General features: G+C 39.2%; 1 protein-coding gene across 2 annotated transcripts in view; it reads left to right on the top strand.

The window, feature by feature from the left end:
• Positions 1–21,637, top strand: part of CFAP69 (cilia and flagella associated protein 69) — a 52,202-nt gene extending 30,565 nt beyond the window's left edge. For both annotated transcript variants that reach the window (XM_014073350.2, XM_087712630.1), the window contains exons 17-23: positions 511–703; positions 2,310–2,447; positions 3,825–3,901; positions 4,596–4,793; positions 5,052–5,138; positions 14,427–14,531; positions 21,083–21,637. In XM_014073350.2, the coding sequence (XP_013928825.2) occupies positions 511–703; positions 2,310–2,447; positions 3,825–3,901; positions 4,596–4,793; positions 5,052–5,138; positions 14,427–14,531; positions 21,083–21,259 (975 nt within the window). In that variant the 3' untranslated portion in view covers positions 21,260–21,637. The remainder of the gene's footprint in view (positions 1–510; positions 704–2,309; positions 2,448–3,824; positions 3,902–4,595; positions 4,794–5,051; positions 5,139–14,426; positions 14,532–21,082) is intronic.
• Positions 21,638–24,846: the final 3,209 nt, after the last annotated feature.

The raw sequence follows: 24,846 nt of genomic DNA, 5'->3' as shown, positions 1-24,846 counted from the left end.
AAGATTGAAGGGGAAAACATAAATGCACCTGAACTGATTTTTCATGGGATTACTTTCATAGTTTTGAACATATTTGTAAAACAATGAAAGTTAGAAATGTTTAACTTATCTAAAATTGACACAAATCTTCTTTGGAGTTAATTTTTTTCAGATATTATATATAATGCCATGCCCTTAAAATTAAAAAAAATGTTAAAGGCTTTGCATAATTTCGATAGTTATTTTTCTTTACATGATAATAAATTAAAGTTGTCAAACATATTTGTTTCATATATTCCCAAAATAAACAGTTATACATTTCAACATGAATTTAAAATTCTGCGGTCTCTAATGTTCATAATTTCAAGTTACAAATAACTTCTCATACACTTATGTTAAAATCTGTCTATATATTTGAATTCCTCTAGTTAATATAGGAATTGGATGAAGGATAATTATTTTTTTAAATATCTTAGGTCTTTGGTTATTTCATTCTTAACTTCTCTTCTTCTCTGTTTTATTTTTGTGAAGATAAATCAAAAGAATGTATGTAACCTAATTCTTGGAATATTAGTTGAATTTTGTGATAATCCTAAAACTGTATCCCATATCAATATATGGAGAGGGGGGAAAAACCAAACAGCAGCTAATTTATTGATAAACCTATGGAGACAAGAAGAAGAAGAGATGGGAGTGAAACATGATAAATCTGGAAGAATTGTTGGTAAGTACTCCATGCTATTTTATCTCATGAACAACCATAGTCTGAAGATAATCCTAATTTTCAGGTTTTTTAAATCCTACATAGATACTATGTCACTTTAGTCACACATAGATGTGACTAAAATTGTTTTTTAATGCTTTGAGAAGTTACATGAAATATGGGTAAATTGGTCATTTAAAAAGTTGGATAGGAAAAGGCTTGATTTGAATATATACGTAGTTGCGGTTAACCACTGGCAAAAATCACTTATCGCATCAACTTATAATAGCAGTTCCAATAGCAGTTGTTTAGCAAATTACACACCATCATTAAGAGCAATATCACATGACTAATTTCCTGCTGGGTTCCCCATTGCATTTGTGGGAAGCTGGCAGTAAAGATTGTAAATAGTGATCACATGACTGTGGATACTGCAGCTGCAATATTGTCCACCAAGTTACAAAGTCCCCAAATTATAATTGTGATTGCAGGAACATGTAACAGCCGCAATTTTGAAGACCAGTCATAAGGTCTCCTCATTCAATTCAGTCATAACTTCAAACAGTTTGCTTCAGTGAGCAATAGCTAAACAAGGACTATTTATACCAGAATCATTAATTCATTTATATTTATTTGGGCACATACTGTATCTCATTAAAAAGTCACTGGGTGGCATATAATAAAAACATTAAACGGTAATATACAAAAGCAATCACCAAATCCATAAAATTTAAAAATTCTGATTAAAAGGCAAAGAGGGGGCAGCAGGCATGAACAGAATGGAGGTACCTCAACAACTCACTTATGTTTTCCTCTATAAACTTTTATAGACCTATTGACTATTATTAAAAAGTCATAGTTCATCTCTGAGGAAGATGGACAACTACAAAATATAAAATAAATATCCATGCATATATATTTTATCTATCTATGACTGAACTTAAGAATCATGCTTGGTTTTAACTATAATTAGTTAAATCAGAAACAAGCTGTACTTTCTGAAAATGTACCAATATATTATTTAAAAAGTAAGAACATCATCTGTTTCCTAGAAAATAATGATTTATACCAATGAAGACAATATAGCTATCAGAATGTGATACAATAAATATGATTTCCTAACAAATGTTCTATTCTTTTTCTGCAATCAAATTATATAAGTTGAATTTATATTCAGTAATTGAAATCATATAGTCTTCAAGATACCTCACTAATTAAAATATAAACAACATTGCTATCAATGTTTTTTTAAAAAACTAGAAAGTTATTGAATAATATAGAATCTGCTAGTAGATGCAGATTTAAATAACTTCACAATGAAATATACATAAATAGTAGATCACTGCTGTAGTAATGGCTGAAAAAGTTTGATTGCAAGTATTTATATTTTTTGGGCTATATGCTATTAAGAAATGTGAACAGTTGTGAGAATTTTACTGCTTTTGCAGATCCTTCCATACCGATATATCTCAAAAGAGTATTTATAAGTAAAGCAATTCCAATTTTCATCTTATATCTGCATTAAGGAATTATTATTTCTAAAACCTTTATTTTAAAAAAAAATAGCAGGCAATTAACATTTCACTATTATAGTTGCTTTTTAATGAGTTTTCTTTTAATGCCATAGATACAAAGAAACCACTAGTTGGCCAGTTCCAAAAAACACAAGAAGTAATTCCAATGCCTGCTAACCATCCCACTATTGCTGTCATGGATGTTGCTGAAAATATGAGAGCAAAGATTTATTGTCTAATATGTAAATTAGGTAAGGCTCATGATCTTTCCCCCCAAAATTGCTTCTCAATGTATTATTGATAGTGAACTAAAATAACAGAATTTTTTTTTTACACAAGAAAACTTTAATAAAAACCAACCAAGAATTGAAGGAATATAGTTGAGTTGCTATTACAAAACATTAGTAATAAAATTGTCAGATGCCTACTGAAGATGCTTACTGTATATTCTGTATATTTATTATGTAAAAAACATTCTGCAAGTACTGATAATTCTCAGTTAGCAATAGTAATTGGAACTGGAGTATCCATTGCTAAATGATGTATGTTGTGTCAGGTACACATATACAAGAATGGTGACATGGGACTGCATTACTCAGTGACAGCAATCCCTATTCCAATGTTATCTGAATCCCACCAGTCATTGCACAAAGTTCCATCCTAACCTATGCCATTCCCAGCTTGGTCCATCTCAATCATGAATCTCAGTAAGGTAACGGATTGCCATCTCTTCAGTTTCTTCACCCACCTATATGTCTTATTTTTTGCTTACCCTATAGAGTGGCATGCAACCCTGACAGTGCTGATAGGGCTGAGGCTGAAGTAGATGCCCAGGGCTTCAGCAATCTCAGCTGCACGCTGTTGTCTGCATGCTGTTGTCTACTTCAGTTGCAGCAATATACTACCACTGCTAGCTGCTTGAGCAGAAACCTACGTCTGGAAATTTGGAAGGCCTCAGACGTATTGCAGAAAGATGACACTCAATTTGGATAAGAATACACAAGATTTGGAGAGGAAAATGCACAGCCTTGCAAAAGAGGCCTGGCATGGCCAGCAGCTACTCATACAGGGCAAGGCTGGGCGTAAGTAGTTAGTAAGGGGAAAAAGAAAATGGAAAAGGTAGGATAGGAATAGCATGACCTGCAGAGCATACAGGATTGGAGGCAGCTGTTATGTTTTGCTATAGTATTGGACTGAGTGCCTGGGGTGGCACTTTTTGGTAGTATCACTCCTTTCATTTTGGCTTGCGCTGGCAGTACTGAAGCTGACGTAGCAAGATGCTACAGAAAGCTGAATGCTCTGGGCCTCTATGTTAGCCCTGGTGCCACTGTCACTGCCAAGAAGTCTACTTGCAGTGTAGTCAAAAGGGCAGAGATATAGAGATAAGGAGTGGGGAGAGTTAAAACGCCTGTATTGTAAGAATAAGTGGAGTGCTCAGCACCCAAGTTCTGAGCACATGACTGTACAGCCTTAATTTTAGGGGTGAGACATTAAGTATCAGTCATCCAGTACTGCTTGGTGGGAAAAACTTCATTTTGCTATTGTGTGCATTCTACATAGGGATTAGACAATGTTAATCTTTTAAAAATAATGTTGCTTTTAAAATAACAATTGATATATTACTTCAGGTTTTGAGAACTTGCCTGGGCTCTCTGCGCGGGATTTTGTTACACTTGCTATTATACGCAGGTACCTAGACTTCAAGGTAAGTACCATAACTAGTCATTTATTGTTTCATTGGTGCCATTAGTAGATGTGGAGAACTAGGTTTATTTCCTAATTTTAATATTTCCAAATATTTTAACTTTAAAAAATTAACTTAGTATTTGCTTCCTATATATATTAATATGCAGAAGTTTTCTTAGTGAATTAATACCTACCTATATTGTTTGAAAGTAGGATCATAACATCATTGGTAAAAACTAGAAGATATTTTAATCAGGTTGTTTTTTTTTTACAAAGATTTCTAATTCTTGATATTAAGCAACCGAGTCATATTATAGTTTTTCAGGTGACCTGTAACAAAAAATTTTTTAAAGCAAATCTAGGTTAAGAGTAAATAGTTGATGCAAAGTAAAAATCTAATGATCTAATTAACCTGCAGAGATTTGATCAGTTAAAGGAACTGCCTACTTCATTGCATCTACCAGTGCAGAGCAAGGAAACAACATTGTTTTATTCAACTTTCATACCATAGTCTTAACAGCTCCTTGAGTTGCAGTGGCACACAGGTTGTTAAAGAATTGCTGAGTTTTGCTTTCCAAAATTTCTGGGAAATTATTTTTTGACAAATTTGTCCAATGCTACTTGGATAGTGAATAGTTTATTGAGGTAGGGAGAGAAATTAATATGATATTGGTAGTCCTTTAAAATATCTTATTTGTTTATAATATATAAAGGTTGGTGAGATCTGGGATGAAGTATGTGCAGAACTTAAAAAAGAAAAATTTAGACCAGTGACACCTGACCAGGAAGCATTACAGCTTATTACTGAAGCCCTTGAAAATGTTGGAAAGGTTGTAGTCTCTATCCAAACTGAGATGCTAGAAAGCCAGCAGTTTCAAGAACTTCAGGAGGAGGAAAAATGTTATGGGAGGGTAAGTTTGTGCCACAATAATTTATTTAGAAATAACTACTATGGCTAATTAGAATGTTACCTCTTTAATGCTGTGACACTTTTGTGGAACATATGTATAATATACTATATGAACTTTAGGATAGAGAGCATTTGCAGATATATAATGACTTGAACTTTACCCTTTGCTAAACTATAAGCTAAGATTTTCTTTAAATATTTTTTCCATTAGAAAGACTTCTAAAGTAATAATGTTTTCTTCTCTTGGTTTTCATTCTAGATTCATTCTCTCCATAAACAAAGGGAAATAGTCAATAAATCTTGGGAAAATTTCTTAGCTCGGACATCAAACTACCAGGCTTTGAAGGTAAGAAATATTCAGTAAACTTCACCACAGATGACTATATTTCAAATTCATATTTCTCTAAATAACTAAATTAATAGTTTACTAGGGAAGCCATTACACTATTAATTGGTATTTATACTTTAAAAATAGATTGAACATTAAGAATATGGAAAAGCATGTTAAGAATGGGCAGTGAATAAATAAGCATATTGAGAATAAGCAATGAATAAATAATTTCTAAAATATGGGCATAAATTTTTTTTTTAGTTTTATTATAGTTGTTGACAAGGTGTGGTTATTTTATATAGCATGCTTTATATGTAGCATAAGGTGACCAGATTTTCAGATTGGTAAAGAGGGACACCTTTGACCGGGGGAGGGGGGGTTGATTAAAAATTTTATACGGAGCAACAAAAATTTTCATACAACGCAAAAATAGTATTGTAATGTTTTTTTTTATTTCAACATAACTACAATTTACAAATATAAATTGTAACTGTTGCCAAACATCCGAATTTTGATCACGTGACCATGAGGATGCTGCAACGGTTGCTAAGTGTGAAAAATGGTGATCAGTCACTTTTTTCAATGCCATTGTAACTTTGGTCACTATATCACCTTTCTTGCCATAGTTCTTAAGTGAATAAATGCAGCTGATCAGTTAGTAACATAAGTGAATCTGGTTTCCCCATTTGACTTTGTCAAAAGGTGATTATATGACCTCAGGACACTGAAACTATCATAAATACGAATCTGTTGCCAAACATCAAAATTTTGATCGCGTGATCATGAGGATGCTGCAACGGTCGCTAAGTGTGAAAATGGTCGCTAAGTGTGAAAAATTGTCATCAGTCACTTTTTTCAATGCCATTGTAACTTTGGTCACTATACCACCTTTCTTGCCACAGTTCTTAAGTGAATCTTAAGTGAAGATGTTATATCTTAAGTGAATCTTAAGTCTTAAGTGAAGATGTTATACAGTAGAACCTCTGGTCACGAACGCTTCTGAACAGAATATTCCCTATCTTCCCCCCCCTCCCGCTGCTGATTTCCCCTTCTGCACCATTTTCTTTTTGTAAGCACCAAATTTCCAAAATTAGGTTTGATTCATGACCAAATCAGTTTGCGACCAATGTTATGGAACGAATTATGGTTGTGACCAGAGGTTCTACTGTATTCATGCCTTTACATACTCTATATCACCTCAAAATGTTGCACAGCCTTCATAAGTTTCTAATACAGATAAAATTAAATACAACATCAAAACCATAAAAAAGTAAAATTAACCTGGCTGGAAAATCCTATGCCTGTCTTGCTATTATTACTGACACACTTGCTGCAGTATTTGATGGCTAAAAGAAAAAAAAATACTGTTAAAGTGTGTATTATGTTCACTCCCATGTCTTGTCTGCTGCGCTGATTTTGAATTCATTAAAAGAGCTTATTTTACATCAAATCCCTCTCATTATTCTCCTATGTTCAATAAACCCTAAGAGACAGCATACTATACATGAAACTCCTGTAACTGTATATTTAGTAAATTGTGGAGCTGAGTTTATCCAATTAACTCAGTTTTTGGACTTGAGTAATCACATACAATAAAGGAAATAAAACTATTTAGAATGAAGTGTAGTTGGCTATTAAGGGTGATTAAGGGTGTCATGCAGATTATAGTTTTGATCAGGAAAATACCCTAAAAAAAACCTTTTGTTCTTTCAGGGTTTTTTAAAAATGATTTTTCCATGGCACATCACATATTGTTTTGAATAAAAAAACAGCATCTGCACATTTTTAAAAACCTACATTATTTTAAAATGCATTAAAAAATAAAAGAAAAAAACCCAGCACACTTACCAGAAAGTTTCTTTTCCCACCATTTTGAGCAGTCCTCCAACCTCCATGCCCCTCCCCTCTGGAAAATCCAGGAAGTAACACTGGCGACCTCTCTAGCCATTTCCTGCAGCTCTATGGTACTAGGTCATTTTTTTCTTATAAAATGAGGTAAAAAAGCGGTGGGGGGGGAGGTCCATTTTGTTGTTTTAACGTTTTAATATCTTCAATGAAAGTACTGAGACAGAGAGAGAGGGGGAATTTAGACAGGGTGTCTTTTGTCTTGCCCCGGTTAGGATTTCTTTTTATTTATTTATTTTTTATTTTTTATTACACAGACAACAATGGGAAAGGGAGAAGATGGGGAGAAAAAGGGGGGGGGAACCCATCTTCACATACAATATGTCGTTTGATCACAGGTGCATCCCTACTAAGTTTGTACATCCCGTATCTCTCTGTTGTATATTTAATAAACACCACAATAAGCTAGGGTTTAAAAAAAATAAAAATAAAATAAAACAAGAAAAAAAAGGGTGGGGGGAGGAGGGGGAGGCCAAAAAGGAAAAAAAAAAGTCCAAAAAGGGGGGGGGGAAAAAAGGAAAAAAAAGGAAAAAAAAAACCATCATCACATGCAGCATTGTCGTTTGGTTACGGTTGTTTTAACATCTACATCTTCAAATAATATTTACCATCTCAGATATTTCCTCTAATGTAACTAAAGGCCTCATTTTCCTTCTACAATATATATTCAGTTAACATTAGCATTGTTTTCCCCCAGAAAGTATACTTCTATTCATTGTTAATCTTGCATTTCATACCTTCAAACAGAGATCTTATTCCTTCATTGTTCAACAAAACATCGCTGCCTATATATATCAGTTTTCATTTGTTCCCCTATTAGAATTGCCTTATCAGCAGCGAAATATCATTATAGTAAGTTCTTAACCTTATACATTATATCACCAGACCTTATATTAATACTTCCTTATATCATTGTTGAATTATTTCACAGCATAATTATATCATCATTTACTTTTTCCAACTAAGGCATAAGTGTATCATTTTTCATTTCCAAAGTTTTTTTTTTTCCTTAGCCATTGATAAAACAAGTCCCATATCTTATTAAATTGTTCATCCTCTTGCTCTCTAATTTCAAATGTCAATTTACTCATTTCGGCACAGTCCATTATTTTTCGAATAACTTCTTCCTCTTTTGGTATTGTTTCATTTTTCCAGTTTTTTGCAAATACAATTCTGGCTGCTGTTAACACATTTACAATCAAATATTTTAAGTCTTTGTTGTAGGTTTCTGGTAAGATTCCCAATAAAAAGACCTCTGGTTTAAAGTCTATTTGTTTGTGTATCATTTTTTCCAACCACATGTGGATTTTAGTCCAGTATCTTTTGGCTTCAGTGCAAGTCCACCACATGTGGTAGTATGAGCCAGGTATCTGGTGACATTTCCAACACTTTTCTGATTTATTCTTGAACATTCTTGCGATTCTGGTCGGGGGTAGATGCCACCTGTAAAACATCTTATACAAGTTTTCTCTATATGCAGTGGACATTGTCATTTGTAATTTTGAGACCACAATTTCTGCCAATTCTCTAAGTCAATCCCATACTTAAAAAATTTTCCCCAAGCAATCATAGTTTCTTTAACTTGTTCTTCATGCAATTTAAACTCCAATAAATATCCATATAGTTTTTTAATTACTTTTTCATCAGTACCTGTTAGAATTTTGTCTAGCTCAGTCATTTTGTTATAGAAACCTTTAGTTTTTCTATCTTCATTATATCTAGATTGTATCTGTACATATGAATACCAGTTCATTTCCATCCCTTCTTGCTTCAACTCTTGACTAGATTTGAGCTCACCCTCTGTATTCAATAATTCTGTATATCTAACTGTTTGTTCCTTTTTATGTATTATCGGATACGAAAATGCTTCAATTGTTGATGTCCAGACTGGAATTTTTAAATAATGTAATTTTTTAATCTTTTCCCAATTTAACAACAACGCCTCCCTTATATAATGTCTTCTAAAATAACCATGTGGTTTAGTTCCCTTATACCATAAGAAAGCATGCCATCCCAACAGCAAATCGTGACCTTCTACGTTCAATAATCTAGAGTTTTTTTAATGATATCCACTCCTTAATCCACATCAGGTTTGCTGCCTGATAGTATAGCTCCCAATCGGGTAACCCAAAACCTCCTCTTGATCTAACATCTTGTAGTAATTTAAGTTTTATTCTAGCTTTTTTCCCTTGCCAAATAAATTTCAAAACTATTTTATTTAAATCTAGAAAAAATTCCTTACCCAGTCTGATTGGAATTGTCTGAAACAGATATAGAATTCTAGGTAAAATGTTCATTTTAATTGTAGAAATTCTTCCCATCATTGATAAATGCAAGTTTTCCCATTTCTCCAAGTCGATTGCTATTTGTCGTTTTAATCTGGTATAATTATCCTCTTTAAGAGTGCTACATCTAGGTGATAAATGTATCCCCAAATATTTAATCTTACTTGTGTTTTGAATCTGCAACATTTCTGACAACTCTTCCTTTTGTGTAGCTGGGATATTCTTTGTCATGATCTTTGTTTTATCTTTGTTTATTTTCAAGCCTGCTACTTCTCCATATTCCTCTATTCTTTCTAACAATTTGAGTGCGGTTTCTAATGGATCTTCAAGAATAAAAACTAAGTCGTCTGTGAACACTTGCAATTTATACTCTTCTCTCTTAATTTTCATTCCTCTTATTTCTTCTTCTTCTCTGATCTTTCTATTTAAGACCTCTAGTGTTAGGACAAAGAGTAGCGGTGATAGTGGGCAGCCTTGTCTTGTACCTCTCTTTATTTCAATCGGTTCTGTTAGTTCTCCATTTACCATTATCTTTGCTGCTTGTTTCTGGTATATCGTTCATATACTTTGAGTGAATTTCTTGCCAAAGTTCATCTGCTCCAGTTGCAAAAACATAAACTGCCAATTCACATTATCAAAGGCCTTCTGCGCATCGAGGAACATCAGTGCTAGTTGTTTTTCTGGGTGGGCCTCATAGTATTCCAAGGTATTCAAAATTATTCTCATATAGTCTTTGATTTGTCTTTTAGGTAAAAAGCCATTTTGATCTGAATGGATGAAGTCATTTAAGTATTTTTTAAGTCTCTCATCTAGTATAGATGCAAATAGCTTGTAGTCTGAATTTAATAAAGAAATTGGTCTATAATTCTTGATTTGTGTTAAATCAGTCTCTTCCTTGGGTAGTAATGTGATATACGCTTCTGACCATGACTTCGGTATTTGGCTCTCAGTCATCACTTCATTCATGACTTGTAGGAGTGGGAGGGTCAATATTTCTTCAAATATTCTGTAGAATTCCACGGGTAGGCCATCTGGTCCTGGGGCTTTCCCATTATTTTGTTTTTTAAGTGCCTCTGTTAGCTCCATCATTGTTATTTTACTTTCTAACATTGTTCTAGTTTCATCTGGTACCTGGGGGAGATTGGCATCTTGTAGATACTTTTTGACTCGTCCCTCCTCCACCTTCTCTTGTTCATAGAGTTTAACGTAGTAGTTGTGTATAATATTTTTTTTTTGGTATTTCCATACTGAATTTCTCCTTGTTTATCTCTTAGTTGAAGTATTTTCTTTGTTTCTCTCTTTTTTCATCTTATATGCCAACCACCTGCCTTTGTTCGCATTTTCAAAATAATTCTGTTTGGCACCTCTAATTTTTTGTGCCAGTTCTTCCTTTTCTAATAGGTCCATTTTGTGTTTAATTATGTCCATTTTTATTTTAACATCTTTTTTTTGTGGTGCTCTCTGTAGATCTCTTTCAAGTATTTTATAGTCATTGTCTAGAGCTTTATGCATTTGTCTTTTCTTTGAGTTTCTCTTCCTTGTGTAATCTATTGTCAAACCTCTGATAACAGCCTTCATTGTATCCCAGAGATTCTGCAACGACGTATCTTCTTTCCTATTTTCTTTAAGGAAAAGGACTAGCTCTTTTTCCATTTTTTGTACAAACTCTTTTTCTTTCAATATAGTGTTATTTAGTGTCCATCTAGATCTTGCCCTTTGGCCTTTCCATTTAGTTAAAATTGGATTGTGGTCCGCCCAGGTACTTGCTTCAATCTCAATTTCTTTTATGTTGGAGCTCAACTCCGCTGAGGCCCATATCATATCTATTCTAGAGAATGAAGAATGTCTATTTGAGTAGAAGGTATATTGTTCTTTTTTAGCATTTCTTTCTCTCCATATATCTTTTAGATTTAGTTCATCTGTCATCCTAAAAAAAGATTTCGGCAGAAGCTTCCTATTTAATTTTTTTGTTTTATGTGTTTTATAGTCCATATTTTGATTCACAATGCCATTAAAGTCTCCCATCATACAAATATCAGCATAGTCTAGTTCCAAAACTTTTTTGTGTAGTTTTTTGTAAAATTCATCTTGTTTTTCATTGGAGGCGTAGATTCCAATTAGGAGTGTCTTTTTGGTATCCATAATTTCCACCATCAAAATTCTTCCCTCTTCCTCTGCGTAGACTACTTTTGTTGGGATGTTGCCTTTAATATAAAAGACCACTCCTCTTTTCTTGCAATTTGCCAATGATGAAAACATTTTCCCAAGCTTTGGTTGAGTTAGTAAATGTTCATATTTCTTTTGAATATGTACTTCTTGCAGACAGATTATGTCAAGTTGTAATTTCTCTAATTTATGGAATACTTTCTTCCTTTTAGTTGCCGAATTAAGTCCATTAATGTTAATTGTAATCATTTTTCTTTCTTCCATGTTTATACTTTATATACAGGATTTATCGCTCTAGTAGATCTAGGTTCTCGTTTTTCTTTGCGGCTCCCATTCCCTGTCTCCCCTTCTTTCTCACTTCCACCTACTGCTCCTTCTATTTTTTCGGTCGCGGTTGCAGGTGGTTCCAGTATTTGTATCACTGCATCGTCTTTCCCAGCTTTCTCCACCATTTCTCTAAAGTATTCTTCGTAGAAAGCTTCTGCCTTCTCAGTTGTATCTATCCTGTGTCTTTGTCCTTGCCAAGTACATAGTAAACCTTCCGGTATGAGCCATCTGTAGTTAACACCTTTTTTTATCAATACTTTAGTCAGAAATTGATATTCTCTTCTCCTCTCTCTCACCTCTCTTGGAATTTGTTTGAGTACTACAATCTCCTTACCTTTATATTCTAATTTTCTATCTCTCAATTTCTGTAAGATTTGTGATTTAATTGTTTTCTTAGTAAATCTTACATGCACTTCCCTTGGAAGAGCATTTCTCATTGCATATCTTGTGTATACTCTAAAAGTCTCATCAATTGTTTCTATTATTTGGTCCTGAGACATCCCCAGAACATCTATCAAAATATTTGAAATTATCTGAACTAAGTCCTCTCCTTTTTCTTCTTCTATGTTTTGAAATCTTAAGAAAAATTCAGACCTGTCCATCTCCCATCTTAATATTCCACTGCTCTCTCTTTCTACATCACTTAGTCTGATCTCTAGCTTTTCAGTTTTCTTCTCTCCTTCTTGAATCTTATTTTCAATTTTTTGAATCCTATTTTCGTATTTCAGCATCCAGTTGTGTATACTTTCTACTTTTCCTTCCATATTATCAACTTTTTGCACTGTGCTTTGGTTTTGTTGTTCCATTGCCTCCATTTTTTTTACAAGGGTATCGTTTCCTGCTTGCATTTTCTGCATCATTTGTATAAGTGTTTCAAAATTGGCTTCCTTCTCTTTTTCCTGATGGGACATCGTCTGTGTTGTCCTCTGGCCTCCCGCAGGTGAGGGGGCAGGGGTTGATGTAAAGCCAGAGGCAGCTGCTTTTCTACTCATAGCCAATTAGTATTAGAAGGTGGAGGGTTATAAGTATGGTGGATTAAGTACATAAAGTACACAGAGGAGAGGGGGGAGAGATAAGAAAAGGGGGGAAAAGAGAGAAGGCGGGGCTTAGCAGTGAGAAGACGGACTTTCAGGCAGTTCCTGAATGACCATCTATACCGGGGTCTTTTTTGGACGATTCGTTTGAATCTAAGCTGTCCCGTAGAGACAGTGACGTGGGAGGAACTCCAGTGGTCCCAGAGATGTTCGCATAATCTCTGGGAACCTAAGGAAAGCCTTCCTAATCCAGTGATTTCCGGATCAGCTCGATGCTGACTACAACTGCAAAAGCCCAGAGAGAGCGATGGATATGAACATGTTGTTTGGTGTGAGTTTTAAATACTTTTTTCTTGTTGGAAAGAGAACACTCTAAATTTGGAAACTTAGTTTAAAATTAGGCTGATAAGTGAGAAAAGCGGCGGCGATAAATGTTTGCCATTTGGAAGTTTATTTTTCTGTTCCCTTTTTTTAAATCTTTGGAAGCCGGGCTGGACTTTCCTGCAATTTAAATCGGCTTTTTGTGTTCCTTCTTTTTGTTGTCGATACCTTTAACTTTGAATTTAATGGGGCACTAAATTTTAAACTTAAAGTGCTTTGAAGATCTGGTTTTTTTGTTTGTTTTTCTTCGTTGCCTTTTAGCCCTTTTGATGTTTTTTTTAAAACAATTAGTAATTAACAAACGCCACGGAACGGACTAAAACAAGCTGTAAACTACAAATTACAAGCCAATACTGCCATCTTGTGGACTTGAACTTTGTTATTAAAATCCCCCCTGTAATGCATTTGATTTACGTATTTACGCAGCTGGGAACCTGCTAGATAAAACAGCAAAGCTGAGAGTGACCTTGGAGAGACTCTTATCTTAGGGGGGGGCAAAAGAGTCCGAAAAAATCATTTGTTTTAGCTTGTTGGCATCCTTTCATCTCCCAACACCATTTTCACATTATCTGCTGTGGAGACATCGACATTGAGTTTTTCTTTTTTGATCATCACCATCGACCTTTTGATCTTTTACATTTTTTTTCTTTTCTGTTTTGATTCTTCTTTTTAACCTTTGGATCACCTCTTGACTATTTACATTTTTTCTGCTTTTTTTCCCCCCACTTGTAGCTGAAGCACCTCTTCTTCCCTTTTTGGAGGGAGGGTGTCTTCTTTTTCTTTTTTACTATTTTATATTCTCTTATTTATATATCTTCTATTGTATTCTTACTGCATTCCTTTCATCTTTGAAACAAAAAAAAGTTCCTTTTTCTTTCCTTCCTTTTCTCTCCCTTCTTCCTTTTCCTTCCGGTTAGGATTTCTTAAGCAAATCCACCGGGCTTTCAACATGAAGCCAGAAAAAAATCGGGACTTTTTTAAAAGGCGGAGGGACGCGGGAAAAATTGTTAAAAATCGTGACTGTCCCGCTGAAATCGGGTCATCTGGTCACCCTAATGTAGCATAACTATTTACATAATCACATCACTTTGGTTCAGAACTGATTCTCAGAAAAGTATGGTTTGAAATATTCTCCTATGTATCATTCTGACATTAAATTTCTCAGTAACAAAAGCTAATTTTTAATTTTTTTAATTTTTTGCTAGGCCGCAAAAAGGCTTCGAGAAAAAGCTATAGAAAACTCTAGACCAAAGATAAAACACTACAGTTCAACTTTCCATCCAACTGACATTAAAGGCCTAAATACAACTGTAAGTAAAATTCTTAATTGTTCATTCCTAATCCAAATTAAAGCAATTAATTTTTTATTTTATTATTTATATCTTACTTTTATTATTTTTATAAATAACTCAAGACAGAGAACATATTTAACACACCTCCTCCTATTTTCCCTATCGAAATTACCCTGTGAGGTTAGTTGGGCTAAGAGAGAATGACTGGCCCATCCATCTGGCTTTCACGGCTAAGGCAAAACACTGAATTCGTGGTCTTTCCTGCTTTCTAGCTAATTAAATCGCGGGCACAGCAGATTTCCTTCCCCCTTCCCCTGCTTGCTGTTTTCTTAGCTTTGCAGACCTGGAAGGCTTCAAAATGTTCCTTTTTTAGAGCTGCGTGGTCACACCTCAGGCGTGCATGCACGCAAAATAGCAGACTTCAGAGGATTTCAATGCTGTGCAAAGGTGCTTTTCTCCTGTGTGCTGCTTGGGGAATCCAAGCATGGGTTAACTTTGTCCATTAGCCTTGAGACTGAGTTATGTAAATTGGTGACCACGCCTCCTCTGGCCGGATGGGCTCAGTTTTCTTAACTCAGTCCAGCCGACGAGACATATATCAATTCTTCTCCAGACTTCTGGGACAAATTTATACTCTTTTTCTGAATTTCCTTGCAAGCACGATGGACTTAGTTGGTGGAAAAGATTTGCGATGGGGAGGCGACAGTTTGCTGTCTGCCAGTTCCCTCTATGGCCCCTTTTACTGCTCAGGTATTTCTCTACCGTTTGGAGCCATTTGGGGCTTGAGTTTTCCCCGCAGGCGTTTAGAGCCTTTGCAGCTTTGGGGGTTTCTTCCACAGCGCGGAGCTTTGGCTGGTGCTAGCGACAAGATTAAGAGCCCCCACTGTGTTAAGAGCCTCAGAGCTGTTGAATTGCCTGCCGTTCGCAGCGCGGCTTCTCTTCTCTTGCCGCTGGGAGTTACCCGCCGTTCGAGGCGAGGTTTGCCTTTGCAGAAAGCCGATCGCATTAGGGCAGTGCGCCAGCGATTCTGGCATTATTTTCCCCCTGAGAGCCTAAAGAGACTGTGCTTGTGGCTTACGTTTTGAATTTGGTGCTTGTTCGTTCGGCGCCATGCTGGGGCTGTTTCTGATGCAGGCACAGCTGAAACCGGGCGTTGCCTCCTCTTGCAGTAACTGATTCATCGGCCCCTCCCAATTCCCTCACTTTGGCTTTGTGTGCCTTGGGGAGGAGTTGTTTTTCTGCTGCTTTGCTGGCCACGCGGTCTCTTTGCCTTACAGTGAACTCTGTGCTCTGTGCCTTTTGAGTCTTTTCGAATCTCAATTCATTGCAATGGCTGATCATTCTACTGTGGGAGGTACAGTTGAATCCTCTTCTGATAATCAGGGTGCTGCCCTAGCGGGGGTTAGTTCAAGGCCTGGCAGAGCCACCTCTAGGGCCACCAGTCAGAGGCCCAGGGAGACCTCCGGAGCTCCGGATAAGGGCTACAAAAAGAAGGATAAATCTAAAGCACCATCTAAAGTCTCTGGAGAGGGTAGAGTTTTCCCTCCCACGCTCTTACCTCAGCATATTTCACCAGCCCCACAACCTGCAGGCCTCCAGACCTGGTCTCTGGATTGTTCCTTGCCTGTTATCCCTGAATCTGGGGCGGGGGGGTTGGGGATCCAGCTCCCCACAGCACTGCCCGAGGCCCAGGCTATTCCAATATACTCTATGCCACGTGCTGGGCCCTCTGCCACATTTACTCCCACTGCTGCAGGCCTAAGGCCTATGGAAGGCTATGACCAGAGCCTATCCCCAGATATTTACCAAATGATATCTGCAGCTATATCCAGGGGGGTAGATGCTGAGCTGCGTCGGAGGAATCAGGCCCTGGTGGTGGCTAGCACCCAGGGTGGGCCTTCTCTTCCAGCTCCACAGGTGGATCTGCCTGATCTGCAGACAGGGCCTGTTTCCCATCTTCCCTCTACTTATAGTGAGGATTCGGCTTTGGTGGAGGAAGGGGAGTTGATTGATAGGGAGTTCTCTGATGATGAAGGCCTGATCTTTGACCAGCCTAATTCTTCTAGTCTGTTTCGGCCTACTCTGTTCAAGTCATTATTTAAAGCTAAGGCCACTACCCATATGGGAGAGGTAGCTCCCAAGGATAGTTCTGCTGTAGGCCTGGACACCACTGAATGCCTCTTTGCTGAGCCAGTTTCATTGCAGGAGGTGATTCCTTCTCCAAAGCTTTTCATGGATCTCATTCAGAAGCAATGGGACCAGCCAACTGCAGTTACTCCTCCTAGCAACGGGGACAGGAAGCTGTATACTTCTACCCCTGATTTGGAGACCCTTTTGCAATTTCCAACTGTGGATCAGCCAGTAGCAGCCCTAGCTTCCCCTGCCCTGATTCCATCTGAGATATCTGAGGGTCTGAAGGCTGAGGACCGTAAAGCCGAGAGGGTTATTCGTAAGACACACCAGGCCACGGCCTGGGCTTTACGTGCTGCTACTGCGGCATCATTCTTTAATAGGACCTCGATGCTCTGGCTTAAGCAGTTGCAGGAGAGGCTAGCCCCTGACGAGGTGCACCTTCACCAGGACATTACTAAAATTATAGCTGCCTTGGAATTTTCAGCAGATGCCATGCTTAATGCTGCTAAGTTTGCTTCTTGAGCTGTAGTCTCCAATGTGGCCTCCCGTCGCCTCTTGTGGCTCCGCCATTGGCAGGCTGACATTAAATCTAAATGGCACCTGGCATCCACGCCGTTCTCGATCATATTTTCATAGAGACTAGGGACAAGCGCAAGGTCCTCCCCTCCTCGGGGGAGCGCAATACCAGACAACAGCAGCCATACAACAGATGCCAGTCCTTTCAGGGCGGCTATTCCGGCTATGCAGCGGCCCCCTTTGTTCCCCATTACAACAGGGGCTTTCACCAGTTGCAGAATCTTCCCAAGAGCCATCTGCAGCCGACTACAACGTTGCTTCACTTAGGGACCGTCATCAATTCCGCCACTTGCCAAGTTTTCCTGTCTCTGGAAAGGCGACAGAGCATCCAATGGCTGGCTTCTCAAGTGTCAGCCTTGCGGCTCGTGCCCCTGTCTTTACTCTCTCAGCTGTTAGGGAAGATGATTTCTTGCATTCCCTGGCCCAGGTTTCACGCATGACCACTCCAATGGTTCCTGCTTCCTTATCAGAGATCTCACACCAGTCATTCTCAGCTCAAGGTCCATCTTTCACCCAAGGCCCTCAGATCACTCCGAGGGTGGGCGTCCTCAAAGATTCTCAAGGGGTGTCCATTCAAAGAGCCGGAACGTATCCAGGTTACGACGGACACCAGCCTGTTTGGATGGGGCGGCCATGCCCTGGACAGGGTGGCACAGGTTCGCTGGTCAGACCAGGAGCTGTTCAACAGCATCAACTGGCTAGAGCTGTGGGCCATCAGACTGGCCTGTGAGAGTTTCAGGACATTGTGACTCACAAGCACGTGCTGACAATGTGGCCTCCAAGGTGCATGTCAACCGCCAGGGGGGCACGCACTCCAGAGCTCTCATGATGGAGGTGGAGAAATTGCATCATTGGGCAGAGTCCAGGCTATTGTCCCTTCGAGCGGAACACATTTCGGACGAATCCAACATCCAGGTGGATTGGCTGAGCAGAGCCACAGTGGATCATGCGGAGTGGCAGTTACATCCAGACCTCTTCCAGCAGATTTCCCTCTGATTCGGCCATCCAGTGGTGGACTTGTTCGCGCAACCTCACAATGCACAACTGCCCTGTTTCTTCTCCAGGTATGTGACCCCTGGAGCAGAGGGAGTGGATGCCTTACACAGCCCATGGCTGGCCGGCCTCCTTTACCCCTTTCCGGCTCTTCCAGTGATCCTGGCGGTCATCCAGAAGATTCTGTCGGAACATGCGGAAGTCTTCCTGGTGGCTCCGATGTGGTTCCGGCGGACCTGGTATGTTGACCTGGTGCATCTGTCGATCTCCCGCCCGTGGAGGATCCCGGACGATCAAATCCAGCTCCATCAGGGGGCCCTCATTCATCCGAACCCCCAGTTACTACAATTAGCCGTGTGGCACATGAGCGGACTATTCTGACAAACCTTCAGTATTCCAGCGAGGTCATCAGTACGATTCAGCCGGCCCGCCGACCTTCCACCACTCGAATTTACGAGGCTACTTGGCAGGCCTTCTGCAGGTGGTGCCAACGGGCTGGGGCAGACCCCCTCCAGGATTCGGTGCCCCGAGTGTTGGACTTTCTACAATCTGGTCTTAACAAAGGTTTGGCACCCAACACGCTCCGCAGGCAGGTCACAGCTCTTGCCACAGTGATTGGGGGAGGTCATGGATGCTCCTTGTCACAACATTCTCAAGTCAAGGCCTTCCTGAAGGGGGCAGCCAACATCTGACCTCCGACCATGCACCGTTACCCTACTTGGGATCTGTCATTAGTGCTCAGGGCACTTATGGACTCTCCTTTCGAACCTATTTCTTCCATCAGTCTTCGACTATTGACTCTTAAGGCAGTGTTTTTGGTGGCGATTACATCAGCTGGCGGCTCTTTCCGTTCGAGCGGATCTCTGTATATTCCACCCCAGCAGAGTTGTTCTCTGCTTGGACCCAGCCTTTCTACCAAAAATCAACACGCTGTTCCACAGGGCTCAGGAACTCGTCCTTCCGGACTTTTGTCCCAACCCTTCTCATCCGCAGGAGCGCCAATGGCATCACCTGGATGTGCGCAGGGTTCTTCGCCGCTATGTGAAGCACACAGCGTCCTTCCGACGGTCTTTGTTTCCTTTCAACCATCTTCCATGGGACAGAAAGTTTCTTCTCATACGATAGGGCGGTGGTTGAAGGCGTGCATCGCCCTTGCTTATGACAGTCAATCCTGGCAGGTTCCTAGACGCATCACCCCTCACTCTACCAGGAGTGCGGACACCACGGCGGCCTGGGCCACGCAAGCCTCAGTGGAAGAGATCTGTAGAGCAGCTACCTGGTCTACACCATCACCATTTATCAGACATTACAAGGTTGATGTGTATGCCTCGGCTGAGGCGTCCTTCGGGCGGCGTGTATTGCAACAGGTGCTCCCCCCTGCGGGGGACCCTGGCCAGCCTGGTTCCCGCCCCGGATCTTAATTGCTTTGGCATGTCCCATGCTTGGATTCCCCAAGCAGCACACAGGAGAACGACCGTTGACTTACCTGAACGGTCCTTCTATGTGTGCTGCGAGGGGAATCCAAACCCGCCGCAGCTGCCACTGGCCAGGGTGGTCATGTCTTGAAATTCATTCTCTTCATTGATATGTTACCGCTTTATGTCAGATGTTATTTACTTATGACTTGCGTTTCTTCTTGACTATGTTTGTATGCCTTTTGGCTACGGCCTTTATTACTACTGTTATTGTTATGTTATCATTGTTCTTCTTGTTATACATCAATAAACGGCTGACTTCGTACGAAACTGAGCCCATCCGGCCAGTGGAGGCATGGTCACCAATTTACATAACTCAGTCTCAAGGCTAATGGACAAAGTTAACCCATGCTTGGATTCCCCTCCCAGCACACATAGAAGGACCGTGCAGGTAAGTCAATGGTCGTTTTTCAAGAAGCAACTGGACTTTCTTTGAAGCACATAGCTGAAGAAGCTTCTTGGATGAGAAGCGAAATGTCTTCAAAGAAAAAAAGTACCTTTGGGACAGTACTATGTAGCTTTCTTTTAAGAAGGCATTTCCAATATACTATTTTAGTTTGTTAAAATAATTATATTAAAGTTTATTTTTATTCACTTTATAAATTGGATGGTTGGTTTAAAAGTATTAAATAATTGGCTTTTGTGCAAAAAAACTAATATTTTCCTCCTGTCTATAACTGTTGTAAAATATTTTATTTTGAACATTAAATATAAATTAGGTTATAGATGTGATTGTATACATATGCAATGCTTTTGATTCTTTCTAACATACACAAACACATGCATGAACATAAAAATACAATCTATTGGATTACATACTATTAAAAGTAGAATGTATAATATCTTTCTTTATTGGAGTGAGGAAATAATGCTGATCGGTGACTGGAATAAAGATCCTACTATAGTGAGAAGAAGCAGTTTATAGAAGTCCACAAAAGACGTAGGGAGAAATACATGTAACAAAGCTTTGTGTTTATGGTTCACAGTTCTCACCCAGTCAGATCCCACGGTTGTCCAGATTGCTCTTCTCCTGCAGAATCTTTGCGGTGTGTGGGGGGGGGGGTGATAGAGTGGCATCTCCGGAGAGCGGAATGGCCCAATTGGACACCGAACTCTTGTTTTTGGACAATTTCTGCTTGGAGAGCACAAATTAGAGATTCCAGATAGGTAATATGTCTATGTAGACTAGTAATTTGTTTACAAAGGGGACACTGTCCAAATTTGAAAAGAGTACTGTGAAAGACAAGGTGCAAGACAGCTATTACATTGAATTAAACTGGTCAGAATATTTTTTTAAGCTTCCAATCTCTTAGTTTCTCTGGAAAAGAGAAGAGAAATCAAACTCTTGTTTTTGTTTTTTCAGATTATTGAGCAACATTTTTATTTTTGCAGGTTGCATCTGGTCGCTTGGTAACAGTGGAAAGTACACCTTCTGAATTAATTGGAGGGCCACTAGCTGATACAGATCTTGCACTGAAAAAGCTTCCAATTCGTGGAGGAGCCTTAAAAAAGTTTGATGGAGTTAAAGTAATAGATTCATTCAAGAAAAATTCACTAACTGTGAAATAAATGTTGTGCAATGCTGATATTGACAATTCTGCATAGTTCTGAACTTAGAGTTTGATTAATATATAAGTGCATCATAATGGCCTTGGTAAAATGTTATTGTTAAATAGCATATACTTGAATCTATGGGTGCATATATACATATTCATGTATAATAATCCGAAATAATGTGGATAGCATTAATATTCTAACCAATAAATCTATTACATTATGAAGATCAATGTATAATCTTTGCCGAATTAACTCAATTTACATTCTGTGACTGAGTACTAACTAAGATACATTTTACTATGTATTATGCTGTCTATGCTAACAAACATCTGAAATATAAAAAGAAGGAAAAATGACGTTTAAGGAATAAAATGAAAGTACCATTGGTAATCACTGTTATAATTCAGCAATTGCTTCCTAATAAGATGAATGAGAGAAATGCTGGAACGTGATGTGTGTTGCAGAGTTATTAAAGGTTTTTCTAAACTTTCATTAACAAAGTGGATGATTCATTGATTACCCTTATATGCATCTTAGTTCACTTTCAAATGTACATATTGGGATCAAAGATATCAAGAGTAATATCTTTTCAGGGTAAATCATGATCAAAATAACCTCAAATACTGAGAACTATATTGCCTTTTCATGAAACTTGTTTCATTAGAAACTCTGAGTCATAATTCACTCACAAACATTTCATTATTTTTTACTCTTGGACAACATCATAGAAGAAAGTATTTATAAACTACCATGTTTATTGATGAATTAGGTCATAAGAACATGGTGAACATTTTAAAATGCAGATAATGCAGTGTCTGCTAGCAAGGAATTTAATTTGTTAGCAGAATCTTTTCATAGATACGGACATGAATTTTTACAAGTAGAGGTGTATCTTATGGACTTTGAGATATAAAAGTATGGTGATATATAAGAATTTTGACATTGAACTTAGAAAATTAAACTGAATATTCACAATTGAAACATAAATATTATCACAAATATTTATACAAAGAAAATAATTATCTCACATATTCCAGCATGGAACTATCAGAATATTCATAATAGCAATTGATCAGGAAAAGGTGAACATAAAAAGTCATATCTTTCTCATCAGGAATGGAGAAATGTAGACTGGAAAATATGAACCACAAGGAATTCTTTTAAGTTTCATTTGAGTGTCATTGTCTGAAAAGGGGGAAATTTTAGAAGTTTTAAAAGGCTTTCAGAAGTCTTTCAGAAAAAATAATAATTCAGAATGCATATATATATATATATATATCCAATATTTTTACTGTTGCCTTTGTTACATTTGTGTTGTATTTGTGCTGATAAATAAATAAAGGGAGACTAGTATAGATCTATTTCAAGCTATTTAGCTCTCATCAGCTAGCCATACCCTTACTGGGATTAGAACCTGTGCTGTATTACATTTTAGGCAGATGTGTTAACCACTAAGCCCCAAGGTCCTTCTCCATTATCAGCTGAGCCAGGGAGATAGGTATGTATTAAGTGTTACAACCCCTCTAAAAATAACAGAAACCCAATATAAAAATATTGGGTTTCTGTCTGGATGGTCTCTTGTGACGAGCCGATGGACAGAGAGTGGAAGCAGTGGGCTTCCTCCCATATTTGGGCATACCAGGGGTTGTAACACTTAATACATACCTATCTCCCTGGCTCAGCTGATAACGGAGCTGATAAACGGAGCTGATAAATAAATAAAGGGAGACTAATATTGGGTTTCTGTCTGGATGGTCTCTTGTGACGAGCCGAAGGACAGAGAGTGGAAGTGTGACCTTCCTCCCATATTTGGGCATACCAGGGGTTGTGACTTTAAATATATACCTTTCACCCTGGCCTGGCTGATAAGGAGTCGAGCTCTGTAGCTCAATGGTTAACACATCTGCCTAAGAGGCAATAGAGCACAGGTTCGATTCCCAGCAAGGGTATGGCTAGCTGATGAGAGCTAAATAGCTTGAAATAGATCTATACTAGTCTCCCTTTATTTATTTATCAGAATAAATATAACAAATGTAACAAAAAGGCAACAGTAAAAAATATTGGGTTTCTGTCTAGATGGTCTCTTGTGACGAGCCGAAGGACAGAGAGTGGAAGTGTGACCTTCCTCCCATATTTGGGCATACCAGGAGTTGTGACTTTATATATGTGTGTGTGTGTGTGTGTGTGTGTGTATGTATGTATGTATGTATATATGTTGGGACATATGTACATACATATATAGATGTTTATATAGATGTTGGGACACATAGATATATATATATATAGATGTTGGGACACATATTTTCTTCGGATCTTGGGAATTTTATTTTTCAGATATTACCACCACCCCCCCAATGATATTTTCATTCATCTGTTGGCTACTTATTTATGCTTCTAGCTGTTCTTCAGTGCACTGCTCGGAGAGTCCAATGCTGGGTTAACACAGCCTATCTGCCCTTGGACTGAGTGATGTTTTTTAGTTGACCACGCCTCCCTTTGCCTCTGCATGCTTAGTTCGAAAACTCACTCCACCCGTTAGGACTGTTTTGGGAGAGCTCCAGTCTAAGGTCAGATAGGCTGGAAAGTTTCCCACTTTGGACCACGTTTGGCTTCTCATATTAGAGAAAATTATATCTGTTGCAAGAATTGGCAAAATTGATGCCTTTGAGGTTTGTGTCGCTTTAAGAGGGCACCCGGGCTTCCCTGAAGCTGCTGGTCAAAAGCGCTTCAAGGGACTGTAACCCCTCGTCCAGCGGAGGCTGGCGAGTGGCAGGAGCGGCAGGGGCGGTGGCAGACCTTCCCCAACTGAGCCCCAGAGGAAAATTCTCTCAAATGGAGGTTTGGGAGCCTGCAGGCCTTCTAGCTAGGGGCCATTCGGCTGCTCAATTCTGCCCGGCAACAGCAGCAATGGTTGGAGCCTTCGCGCGCTTTTCAGGCTGTCAGGCAAAAAAGAGCGAGAGGAGGCTGCACGTGTAGCCGCCGCCATTTTGAATCGCTTCAGAGCGCGTTGAGGAGAAGAGAACGCGCGGCTCGTGTGGAGAGCCGATTCCCTCCAGCCTTGCCTTTGGAGAAAGCAGGAGAAGCGGAGAGCCCAGGCAGCCCAAGCGGAGCCACAGCCAGCCCTCAGCGACCGCAGAACGCCGCAGGGAGGCTGGGGACTAGTCTGGGGAGCCAGCTAGTCTCTCCCTCCTGAGAGGAAGATAAGTCTCGGGGACCCGAGGGCGGTGGGAGAAAGGAATCCGACCCCAAGGCGGCCCTTCCCTCCTGAAGATTCTGTGAGTGCATTTGAGCCTCCTCGGCCAGCGCGTGCCCATCCCAGCTCCAGCTATCTTCCAGGCCCCGTGGGTTACCTGAAAATGGCAGAGGAATGCAGGGAGGCCTTAGGGGAACAGGCAGGGCCCTCCAGCAAGCGCAGCAAGCTGGATCCCTCTGTGAAAAAAGGCAAAGGGCACAAGGGCTCCAATGAAAGGTCTTCACCAAGAGCCACAGTGGATCCCAGGGAGGTTTCTAGGCCCCATCAGCCAGAACTAGCCTGAACCATCGCAGCAGGGAGTCAGCTTCCCCTGGGGATAGTGAATTCTTGTCTGGGGATGATTATA

This window comes from Thamnophis sirtalis, unplaced genomic scaffold (genome assembly GCF_051295495.1).
Source record: "Thamnophis sirtalis isolate CommonGarterSnake01/CBP01778 unplaced genomic scaffold, rThaSir2_p1.2 scaffold_4, whole genome shotgun sequence".
Lineage (NCBI taxonomy): Eukaryota > Metazoa > Chordata > Lepidosauria > Squamata > Natricidae > Thamnophis > Thamnophis sirtalis.
This window is presented reverse-complemented; position numbering and strand designations above follow the sequence as displayed.